The sequence below is a fragment of the Patella vulgata genome, chromosome 6, assembly GCF_932274485.2.
Source record: "Patella vulgata chromosome 6, xgPatVulg1.2, whole genome shotgun sequence".
In the NCBI taxonomy this organism is placed as follows: Eukaryota; Metazoa; Mollusca; class Gastropoda; family Patellidae; genus Patella; species Patella vulgata.
This window is the reverse complement of record NC_065884.2, coordinates 11,296,381-11,309,356: the sequence shown is the minus strand read 5'-3', so window position 1 is coordinate 11,309,356 and position 12,976 is coordinate 11,296,381. Positions and strand designations below refer to the sequence as shown.

The 12,976-nt window shown below is 36.0% G+C and overlaps 1 protein-coding gene across 1 annotated transcript in view; it reads right to left on the bottom strand.

Annotated features, from left to right (window-relative positions):
• The window catches only part of LOC126825301 (citron rho-interacting kinase), a 44,704-nt gene that overhangs the window by 7,565 nt on the left and 24,163 nt on the right, over window positions 1-12,976 (bottom strand). Inside the window, exons 26-38 of the mRNA XM_050554884.2 lie at window positions 12,073-12,208; window positions 11,476-11,580; window positions 10,548-10,688; window positions 9,584-9,694; window positions 9,041-9,209; window positions 7,736-8,062; window positions 7,181-7,364; window positions 6,135-6,371; window positions 4,648-4,753; window positions 3,680-3,760; window positions 1,870-2,011; window positions 904-1,136; window positions 148-259 (exon numbers count right to left, since the gene is read on the bottom strand). Coding sequence (XP_050410841.1) covers window positions 148-259; window positions 904-1,136; window positions 1,870-2,011; window positions 3,680-3,760; window positions 4,648-4,753; window positions 6,135-6,371; window positions 7,181-7,364; window positions 7,736-8,062; window positions 9,041-9,209; window positions 9,584-9,694; window positions 10,548-10,688; window positions 11,476-11,580; window positions 12,073-12,208 — 2,084 coding nt within the window. The remainder of the gene's footprint in view (window positions 1-147; window positions 260-903; window positions 1,137-1,869; window positions 2,012-3,679; window positions 3,761-4,647; window positions 4,754-6,134; window positions 6,372-7,180; window positions 7,365-7,735; window positions 8,063-9,040; window positions 9,210-9,583; window positions 9,695-10,547; window positions 10,689-11,475; window positions 11,581-12,072; window positions 12,209-12,976) is intronic.

Here is a 12,976-nt window from a genome sequence, read left to right as displayed (position 1 = left end):
TTTACGCTGAAGAAAGATGATGTGCGAGAGCAGTTCCTGAGATTCACTCTACAAACAAAAACCAATGTATATATTTAATAAACTATGCTAAACTGTGGCTTGAGTAAAGGACTAAAGGTAATCATGAATGAAGTATCCAAAACATACCTAACATATAATTAGGATGTTCCATATTAATAGAGTAAAATTTCTCTGTCCCAACTAATGCCATATTCTCTGTTATACAAACACAACTACATGGTTCACTGGATGAAAACTCCTACAAAATAAAACAAAATTTGAAAATTAATTTCCTTATATATGAGGTTACGGTTGATGATTATCAGTTGGGGGAGTTTTAATTCCTTGGACTTGCAGACTACAATGTCTAAAGCTCTATTAGTCTTAAAATGTTTCAATTCAATTCAGTATTTATAAAGATTTGAATTGATAATTTTACATCCTCTGCAGATGATATAAAAAAGATAGTACCACCTATAAGTTTTGGGTAAAACAATTTTAATCTGATTGAATCATATGACAGAAATAGAGAGAGAGAGAGAAATGGGGTTTAACGTCCACTCGACACAAACTAGGTCATTTCGGTTTAATTTTATTTCAATAATTCGCTTGCGCGTAGGGGTCTTTAGCAGTAGGAGGAAACCTGAGGACCCGGAGAAAACCCACAAGGCTGGACCCAGGACAGACCTTATGATCAAACGTGCACACATTAACCATTCGGCAACCAAACACCCATGACAGAAGTAAGTCCTGATTAGTGTGTACCAAGGTATTTCCATTCAAATTTCAAACAGACAATAACAATGTCATCACCATCATATTCGCAATAAATGGACATCAATGAAATAAACGTAGGCCTACTGATTCTTAATCTTATACTTCAAACTGAAAAGCTATCATTACCTTTCTTATACAGAACATGCCAAGACTTGAATTAAACTTCATTAGGATAACTTTATCTGGCATACCAACACAAAGATATGTGGCATCTTCCCACATACCCACATCAAACACTGTACAACTCTGTATTCCATCTATACCTTTAAACGGTACTGGTATAGTTTCAGGGCCAGTTGCCTGGGATACTCGACACTTTATTAACTTCTTTTCTACCATAATAACACGACGATCTTGGCCTAAAAATTTAATAAAAAGATTCCATTAGTTTTAATATCAGTAATAGTTTTTTTTTTATATTTCGCTATGAGGCATAAAAAGAGCTCTCCTTAATTTCAGAAAGTCGAAAATCATTCCCCTAAAAAATGTTCTCCCTGTTTGGACTAGGTGAGGAAATTGAGAGAGAAATGCGGTTCAGCGTCCACTCGACACAAACAAGGTCATTTCGGGACTAACTTATTGTTCAAATTTTATTTCAATAACTTGCTTGCACATAGGGCCTCTTCAGCAGTGGGAGGAAACTGTGATAAAGAGAGTGGTTCCTTTTATTCAGAAAATATGGAAATTATGAGGAGCAATTTTCAGCTGTCAGGTGCTTAACAAAACTCTCTTCTTAATCAAGATTCAGGAAATTGATGATCAAGTGATATATTGCCAGGGAAGAGCGAAAATGAAAAGAAATGGGGTTTAACGTCCTATTTTTTGCTCCGACTGGGCTAATGAAGATGGGCATACACCACACAGTGTGCTATCAGGGAAATTTTCAACGGAAGACCTTAGTTTCTCATCCCATCCGAATGACTAGATAGCTGTCCTTGTTAGGCCCCCCGTCCTGCACCACAAGGGAAAATTCACGTTGGAAAATCCTGATGGACTTTCTTGGCCAATGTAGGGATCGAACACGCGACCTCCTGGCTAGCGAGTCAGCATCTTACCCACCTGGGAAGAGCAGGAGAGAATGAAAGTACCTACCTGAGATCATGAGTACCATACCAAGACCAGAAGCAGCAACCATATGATGTATACTATTAATACCTGTTAACTGTATTAACTGACAGTTCTTATCTTGTACATTTAACGCATATAAACCTTCTTCTGATCCTAATAACACCAACTACAAAATACACAATTCAAAATAGACCTGGGTGAGAGAGAGAGAGAGAGAGATGGGGTTTAACCTCCACTCGACACAAACTAGGTCATTTCAGGAATATCAGCTAAATTTTGGAATAATACTGACTACAATTAAGTGAAGAGAGAGAGAGTTTAATGTCCACTCGAGACAAACTAGGTTATTTCAGGACTAACATATGGTTCAATTATATTTCAATAATTTGCTTGTGCGTAGGGGTCTTTAGCAGTGGGAGGAAACCGGAGGACCCAGAGGACCCGGAGAAAACCCACAAAGTTTTGGACGGACGACTTTACTCCTTGTCGCCCACAACCGGGGAATGGAAACCACACCAGTTGACTCAATGACAGACTTTATGATACAGTGTGCACATGCTAACCATTCGGCCATCTAAGCCCCCGCTTAATTTTGGAATAGTACAAGTGAATACTCCGGAAGTATGTACAACTTTTTATGTATGTTTATTTACAGTTAAAAGGTGATAAACCAAAATTGTGATAATATCTGGGATATCGGCCAGCTCCAGATACAAAACAAATACTACACAATTCAATGATTGTCAACAAACATGTGCTATGAACTCTGTCCAAATATAATTGGAGAGAAAGACAGAGAGAGAGGGTTTAACGTCCACTCGACACAAATTAGGTCATTTTGGGACTAACACTTGCTTCAATTTTATTTCAATAATTTGCTTACACGTAGGGCTCTTTAGCAGTGTGAGGAAACTGAAGGACTCAGGAGAAAACCCATGAGGTTGGACACGCGACCCTACTCCTTGTCACATACACCCGGGGAAAATATAATTGGAATTGACAAGATTTCACAAGTCTGGGTCGATAAGTTATAACATATTGATATGAAATTTGGATTAGAATACCCAGCAAATTTGAAAACAAATATGGTCTGTGAAATTTCACCAGACATTGTGGACAGACTGTTGGACAGGGGCATATGAAATAATGGACATTTTTTGCTGTAATCATTTAATCTTGTGCATTTAGACCTAATTTTTTTTCATATTCATTCAATATCAAATCTTTGTTTGAAAATTTGTATAAATCGTCTGAAATCATTTAATTTGACCTTGTGTCCAGTTTAAAAATTAGCAAGTTCACATTTTTATTGAAAGTATGATTACTTTCGATCATTTTCAGCTTATTTTCATGATACAAGAATGACTGCGCATTCACTTTCAGTGCAAATGAACCCATTTGACCCCGAATATCTTGAAAATGCCCCAACGGCAGACTGATTACCACTCAGCATCGTATTCTACGCAAAATTTTACTCTAGAAAAGTTGGGCCTGGTTTTGTGCTCATTTGATGGACACCCCCCTCCCCCGCACTGAGTCTCCAGACTAAATTGATTGTTGATGTATAATAATCAATGATAGTGATTGGATAATTAATGGTCAGCTTTATTCTGAACACAAGTACAAATTAGATGATTTGGGGTAATTTTAAATGATTTTTACGAATTTTCAAACAAAGATTTGATATTGAATGAATGTGAAAGAAATTAGATCTAAATACACAAAATTAAATGATACCTAGTTTACAGTGTCTAATCTTTTACTTTTGTTGATTCCGAAGTCTGTCGGCTATTTAATTCACAAGTAATATGACAACTAAAATAAAATAATTTACCTCTTTTGAGAGAACTAATGAACAGTTGAACTCTTTTCTGTTGGAACAATTCATAGTTAATACAGTGTTAATCTGTAATCTCTGAAAAAAATAAAAAACAAATATGCATGGCAACAATCTGTTTCACAGAGAATTACGAGTCTAGTATAATATCTCTGTCAAAGATGACTGCCTTAACATGTACCGTCACAGCACATGGCGTCAATCATTGGCTGAACGGCACGTGCATTGTTTACTTAAGACATTACTGCTTCGGAGAGAATGCTGCCTTTTAGTCATTTTAATACCCATTTACACTAAATAGGAAATAATTTTTACCTACAAATACGTCAAACGCCTTTATTTATTTTTCCAATACATAAAAAAAATGTTTTAGAATTTAATTTGTTGCAGGAAAAATGTTAATATTTCTGGATCATTAAGTCACATTGATGTCATCCTTATCAGTGATTGTAGAGGCCTAGCGGAAATTCACTGCTGATCAGTGTAGCATGGCAATTGAGTAAACACAGGAATTTCAAGTGACTAGTCATACGCTACCAGAATATGATACTATCTCAACCAATCATTACAGCTGAAACGTTTGATTATGCCATAATTCTGTTCACACCACATCTGTTTTCAAGACAGGCAGAACTCAATTCCTTGTCACTCAATTTAAATTAAATCAACTGAAGCATTCTGGATTAACAGAAATGGGGTTTAATGTCCACTTGACACAATCAAGGTCATTTCATGACTAACATATGGATCAATTTTAATTCAATAATTCACTTGAGCATAGGAGGTCTTTAGCAGTGGGAGGAAACCGGAGGACCCGGAGAAAACCCACAAGGTTGGACAGGCGATCCTACTCCACGAACTAACCATTCGGACTTAACCCTCCCCATCAAAGCCTATAGATGGCAATGTCTTCTGTTGACTCCACTCAGCTCCGCCATGCATTATAATAAAATAAATATACTTACATTTCTTCTGAATATTTCTCCTCTCTGTGCCGATTTCATGGCTGCCTCTAGTGACGCCACCCATCTTTGTTTATCACTGAAGTTTGTCGTCATAATATACAACATTCTGAAAATAGATCAAATAAACAAAATAACCCCATGAAACAACAATTACACAACTTTAATTAGCCTGATGTTTCAACTATGGCTAGTAATCGTTGCCTGATGAAATGTCGCTCTAATATAAGCTAACTAATGCTTGTCTATTATTAAATGCCATTTAAGGAGCCACGGTGGCTAAGTGGGTTAGACGCTGGCTCGCTAGCCTGGAGGTTGTGTGTTTGATCCCTGCATTGGCCAAGAAGGTTCATTGGGATTTTCTGACGTGGTTTCGCCTTGTCAGTGGTGCAGGACGGAGGGCCTGACAAGAACAGCTCTCTAGTCATTTGAATGGGACAAAAAAACGAGATCTGGTGTATACATTGGCGTGCATGTAAATGATCTCTTGGCAGTTAGAATTCGATATAAGAGTAGGCCATAGGGCTGCTGCCCAGACAAAACTTCCCTCAAAGCACACTGTATGGCGCATGCCCGTCTCCATTAGCCCAATCGAAGCAGAACAGTAGGACTTTTAAACCCCATTTCATTTCAAATGCCATTTAAACATCAATTTAGTATAGTTCTTCTAGATTTAGTTAATTTGTATGTCAGTCTAAACATCTATTTTCACAGATCTGAAGGAAGAAATTACTTTTTAGACATATCAGTAACATTACACCCCTTTATTATGTGATTCTTTCAATGAGTATGTTTTAATTAAACTCTAGTAGCAAAACTGTCAAAATTTAAAATGGGTCTGTATCAGTTAAAATGGGTCAAAACAAAACTTTCTATAGATACCATCCCCTCTTATATACGTTAACCCTTCTACCAGTAGACCCTTTTTTTTTAAAGATACATTATGGGAGATAAAATAAAGAGCTGGCAGTTCTCAGTTTAATAGTTAAAAATTAGATAATGTAAAGGGAATTTGATGAAAATTTTCAGTCAAATTGATCCACCCTGAACCGAGTATTTAGAGATTGAATTTTGGGCCCAGCCTCGATCATCATTTCTAAAGTCGGTACGATAAAAAAACATAAGTCTTGATTATCCATTTTTTGATTTAATCAGAAGTAGGAGACCGGGTTCTAATCCAGTAAATATAGTAGGCTAGCAATGCCATCTAGAGTTGATTATGGTTGGGATAAGTTAATTAATGTCTAATTAATAATTTAGATAACATTTCAGGCCTCAAGAAAGACCTGCAATTGGCAGATTTAGCTCTTGCATAATGTATGTTTATTTTCCAAAAATTATGTCTGAACCATGCAGATCATTAATCAAGTATCCTTCCACAAAGTGGAACTCTCACCAACTGAGATCACTTTATGTCAGCAATTTCTGGACCTATTATTCATATTAGTTGTCGACATAAACCGACCAGATATTGTAAAATATGAACTTACCGTCCAGGCCAGCAGGTGGTTAACGGATCCTGGTCTAATCTCATAACAAAAGGTAAATCTGAACTCGCTGTTCCGGACAGCTCGGAGTAAGTGACAGCACTGTGTATAGTAACATATCCATCCACAGGATTTAATTCAAACGTATCAACAGGATTAGCATCAGTATCTTCACGATATAACATTAATAATGTTCCTTCTAACTGTCCCCATCTCTTCTCCCAACCTGTCTTACCAGTCCTATAAAATAATAATACACACAATTAATTTGCCATAATATTTAGCTGTCTAGTCGTTCGGATGGGAGAAAAAACAAGGTCCTGTGGACACATTGGCATACACGTAAATGACCCTTTGACAGTTGGAATTCGATATAAGAGTAGACAGTAGTGCTGCTGTCCGGGCAAAATTTCCCTCATAGCACACTGTATGGTGTATGCCCATCTTCATTAGCCCAGTTCGGAGCAGAACAGTAGGACTTTAAACCCTATTTCATTTCATTTCGCCATCATAATATTTATAATAAAATGTATTGAATCTAAAAACCACATGTGAGATAGGCCATGTTTTATTCAACCTCTCAAAGTACAAAAGATTCCACATATGGGAGATAACTCCCGAGTACTCAAATAAAGAACAAGGTTGAGGGAACTCTTCCATGAAAGGTGATAATACTATATGACAATACATATTATTATTATTATACGTTTTTATAGCGCACAACTTTCACGACGGTCTGTCATTAAGTTAACAGGCTTGGTTTCGGCTTCCCGGTTGTAAGTGACAAGGAGTAGGGTCATCTGTTCAACCTTGTGGGCTTTCTCTGGTTTCCTCCCACTGCTGAAGACCCATACATGCAAGCGAATTATTGAAATAAAATCGAACCATGTGTTAGTCCCAAAATGACCTAGTTTGTGTCAAGTGGATGTTAAACCCCATTTCTCTCTCACTACTTCTGTATAATGAACTGGGATCCTGTCAGACCATAAAGAGTTCAATAGTACTTTAATATTCTATTAATCATGTTATGATAGTGTCGAAAAAGTTACCTTGGAACTTTCAACCATCCTTCCATCTTAATAGCAATATCATCATCATCTGTAGATGACTCTACACCTTCATCATTATTTACTTTATTCATCATGTCCGTAAAATGTTGTACATACTCCGTCGGTAGACCACATGATGCTGGCACTGACGTCACACATTTAGGATGACACACTAAGTTACATTCTACAAAGACAAATATCAAATCATAGAAATAAAAATCTAGATCAGTGGGTGGTTCTTATAAGTTATGGCCACACTTTAGAGCAATCTGATTCAAATACAGATCTATATTTCGTTTCGTTTTTTTATACTTTCGATGGCCTACACTACATGAAGATCTGACAAGTTGTACTGGAAGGTCGCGTCAGGGGTCATATGGAGGGCTTTTGACCCTGTGATGTCAGACATTGATTAATCAGTCAGCGTTGCCGTTTCTAGTGGTTTACCTACAGTTTCGTGTATTGCCGTAACAGACCATTTCATTGGCTAATCCCTCACTTCAACCAAAACCCCATTTCTTTCCCAACTTTCTGAATGTCATGTCTCCAACTCACCTTGACATTTTGCTGCTTGATTTACAAAATACACGCTACCCAAGCAGACGGCACATTTAGTAGCTCGCGTATTGAGACCAGTGACAAAGCGATGGGGAATGTTATGATGCATCCGTTTAATGGAAGGCTGTCGTGCCTGCTGTGGCATAACGTAGGTTGTTGTTGTTGTTTCTACGATGAGTGACGAAGAACTTGTCTGTCGTTTAGGAGATCTTTGTAAAGGAGTTGAGTTTATTCTAGGGGTTATTTTAGGCGTTGACATGGGTACTGGTGTGATAGGTTCATCGTGATTCATTCGGTCTCTATTATAACCCTGCTGTCGTAACACTGGAATATATAATTAGTTCATTATTTATATCTTTCCTAAAAAAAACACCACAATTTATATGGAAAACAATCACTGGTTTATACATGATAATAGAATACTTGTGCTATATGTGTATAACCCAGTGATTGTTTTCCATGTAAATTGTGTTCTGTTTTTTAATGTGCTCAATCACTAAATGTCACTCAAATGAAATTAACTCATAATTTAAACTAATTCAACACATAAAAAATGGTGTGCGGTAGGGGGGATAACTCCTGAATGGAAAGTCGCAAAATTCTCATGACCACTATGCACCATACCAAATATGAAAAGAATCCATTAAAACTCTAGCCTCTATCGCGTTCGCAAAGTTTTCAGCAAAAGGGGGATAGCTCTGGAACAGAAATTGTGTAATGCTAAATTCATCCTCACACCAGATTTTAAAAAGATTTGTCAAAAACTGTGGTCTGTATCGCATTCACAAGCCAATTGTAAATGACCAGATGGACCGACAGGGTGACAACTATACGAGTGGGCATATAGTGATTTCAAAATTTCATGACTTCACAAAATCTGAAAATTACAAAAAATTAAATATTGGAGAGCATTCAAATAATTCAAAATACTCAAATAGTAAAATCAGTATTCAATGTGACGAGTACCCAATACTCAAACAGTAAAATCAGTATTCAATCTGACTAGTACCCAATACTCAAACAGTAAAATCAGTATTCAATCTGACGAGTACCCAATACTCAAACAGTAAAATCAGTATTCAATCTGACAAGTACCCAATACAGTAAAATCAGTATTCAATGTGAGGACTACACAATACTCAAATAATAAAATCTGTATTCAATGTGATGAGTACCCAATACTCAAATAGTAAAATCAGTATTTAATGTGACTAAAACAGTAAAATCAGTATTCAATGTGATGAGTACCCAATACTCAAATAGTAAAATCAGTATTTAATGTGAAGAGTACACAATACTTACATTCACTTTCTTTCTGGTATAACTCCTGTCGTAATCGGTCCAGTTGTTCCGTCAGTGTTGCACATTTACGTCTTTCTTGATCTAACGCCAACTGGATGTCCGTTAAGGGTAATGGTAGTCCTGCCATAGCAGCATCTTTACCTTTCAAACTTCCAAACCATTTACCAGACTATAACAACAATAACTACAATTTTAAACATCATTCAAAAGAAACATGTTGTTCTCCTAGAACCCTAAACTTTCTGTAAGTCGATTAACTTTATTGAATATCTTTAAAGGGCATTTAGTGAAAGCTATATATAAAAACAAATAGCTTTATGGATAACATTCACTAGGTTTATTAACTAGGTTGGACAGGTGACCCTACTCCTTATCACGTACAAGCAGGAAATCAAAACCGCACCACTTGACTCAATGACAAGACCTTATGATACAACCCACACGGTCCTCTATCTCCCTCTCCTACCACCACCAATTCCATCAGAAAACTGAGAGAATGTTAAGTATTAGGAAGCATTAAGGTCCATGTATAGTCTAACCCACCTTTTTCTTTTTATTGACGTTTTCTAGCCAGAGTTCTTGTAAATAGTCGATTAATTTCATCTGTTGTCCGATCTGACTTTCAAATTTATATTTCTCGAGGAAATGTAAACCCTGGTTAAACATAGATATATATACTGGTTAGAACATGCATATGTAATATATATATATGTTAAACAGGGAATTAAGTTATAATTAATTTGTCATAATTATGCTTCAAATCCTTCTCAAACATTGTAATTGCGAAGGAATGCCCTGCTATTAAAATTCGATCAAACCAGGTCATGTTTACGTCACGTGACTTACCTTTCTTGGAAGTCAGAGGAGAATTCATTGCATACATAAGACGATGTTGTCTTTAATCGCTTACTATTTATTACAAATATCGAATCCTAATTAAATTCTCGGATTAACCACTACCCGCATCTTTTTCCGTCATTTTTATCTCAGAAAGTGTTGTATGCTAACTCTTCATAAAGTTTATCAACTTGTACATCAAGTGCTCAATGTTCGCGTGTCACCTTTGACATCACGCGTGCAGAAATTCCTAATCGTCGGGCTGTTGATTAGGGGAACCCTTACATTTTTGTCCTGTATACGCTCCATGAGTGTTTTTCGGGGAAACCAGTATTTTTCAAGTAAGATTGGATATCTCTACTTTCCATATATACCAAAATTGCCATACTTTTATTGGAAATAACCACCAGATAAATATTTTTCTGGGAACCCATCTTTAAAGTAGCGATGTCGCTATTATTTACAATTTGAGTAACTCTGGTTTTACCCAGAATTAAGAAAATATTACTCTCATTCTAGAATAAACTGATAAACTATATAATGAAATGGAAGTGAATTTTATTGTTGTATTATACTGTCAGGTTTATGCTATAATATTGAGTTAGATGAGGAGAAAAGGTATCTTTCACCTGTTAGTGAGGGATTATAAATTTAACAATAAATTAAATACCTGCAAAGCTTCCGTAAAGTTTTCTAAATCAATTTTCTGACCAAATATCAGTTCAAATTTATCCACTGCCTGGTCCAGATTCTGTTTTAACTGAAGATTTTTAACACGTAATTCCTGACATTCTGTTAATACTCTGGAAATCTACAAAATATGACATAAAAAGGAATGAAGTTTGAAATGTTTGAAATCTCTCTAATGGCAGGTTCCCACTATCAAGATTCACTATACGATTAAAAACATGGTTTTAATCGCGGAGAAATTGTGGTGATCCTATCAGGTCTTATATATTTAGGTCAGTCGTAGCAATCGTGTTGATCGTATCGAAACGTATCTGCACGTACCCGATTGTGGACTCAATAAGGACAATCCTATCCCAACACATCGCATGACAATGGGAAACTAGCATAAGACAATACTTCAGTCATCTAAATAATAACTTAAATCTTTTGATAGGCCTAATTTTAATTCATCTGAATCTAAGCTTGGTAATTATCCATCATTGATATTCTGGTTTTGTTTTCTTAAACATACATTATGCAAGAGCTAATCAACTCTCTATGGCATCACTAGCGTGCAATGTTTATTGGATTAGGTTCCGATTTGCTGGTTGACTTCTATTCACAATTAATTCATGAAATGGATAATTGAATTTCACACTTTAATGATCGAGGCTAGGCCGAAAATTTAATCGCTTAATTCTCGGTTCATAGTGGATCAATTTGACTGAAATTTTCAGCAAATTGCCTTTACATTATCTAGTTTTTAACTATTATAGTGAGAACTACCAGCTCTTTATCTAATCTCCCATAATGTATCTTTAATTAAATATTTAATTATGGATCTGAGTCTGAATACATCTTAGTGTGGATTAAGCTGTGAAAGATTAGATATTGTTCAAAATAAGCTAATGCTGATCAGTGTGACAAACCTCTTCTTTCAGTTTATTTTTATCATCATCTATAGCATGTATATTCCTCTTCTGTGTTTCTAATATCTGTTCATATTTACTCTTCATATTCTCCTCCATTCCTCTCTAATAATAATAATTCATTTATACGTACATAAATAAGTGAACATTACAAAGATTCCAAGAAGAGTATATAATATAAATGAAATGAAATGGGGTTTAACGTACTACTGTTCTGCTCAGACTGGGCTACTGAATATGGGCATACACCATGCAGTGTGCTATGAGGGAAATTTTGCCCTACTATTATATCGAATTCCAACTGCCAAGGGATTTTTTTACGTACACGCCGATGTATACACAGGACCTGCGTTTTTCGTCCCATCCAAATAACTAGACAACTGTCCTTGTCCAGCACCACTTACAACGGAAAATCACGTCAGAAAATACTTATGAACTTTCTCAGAAAATACTAGGATCGAAGACATGACCTCCAGGCTAGCGAGCCAGCATCTTAACCCATTTACATACAAATACTGCACAAACTGACAGGATTCTAAAACCAGTGCATTGGTTTATCAATAAACTAGTCAATAAAAACATTAATATTAGCTTTACCTTATTTTCTAATTTCTGGACTTTAGCCTTTTCCTCTAGATATTTCTTATTGAGTTCTTCAACTTCAGCTTTTCTAGCAGCTTTCTCTACTTGCAGTTTCTGTTTTAATGTATTCATCTTTTCACCAGCGGCAGATCTTCAAGTTATAAAAAAATAATTATGAAAAAAATGACTGAAACCATTGTTTATCTCGACATCAAGATTTTTAGACGTAATTTCTTTATATATATTTGGTAAGTGCAGGAGGACTGCACCACACACAAACAATTACCAAAGACAAACCTACCGACAGGTGACAATATACAGACACCACAAACAACAAACACACATATCATATCAAGAGAATGGATCCAGGGGCTAGTCGTAAGTGTTCACTGCCCTGTCAAAACATTAGGACTTTAAAACCAATTACATTTCATTTCCACTGTCCTGTAGTCGTGGCTACCGGACCTGTAGTGATACAGACTTCACTCAAAATGAGAGAAACAACTTAACAATAAGGGAAGCAACTCATGAAAAAAGGGAATACTACCCAAACCTTGTATCATATGAATGAAATGAAAAATTGTAGTCTATAAATTTTAACATGGTCGGAGAAAAAAAACAACTTGCAGGAGAGGGTAATGCACTAGATTTAAAAAAGTCGATTTTAGGTAAAAAGAGCGTATGAGAAAAATCTGATTATTTGATATTGAATCAAGATTAGCAAACAAAAGTATAATATCATTAGTCTATTGCTTACTCTGCCATACTACTAGTGGGCTATACTTATATACCGGAAAACACCGGAAAACAACCGGAAAACTACCGGAAAACACCATGTTTATTTGTTATACTGAATACCGGAAAACACCGGAAAAAAACTAAATACCGGAAAACATCCTAAATAGGTAACTCGGAGCCC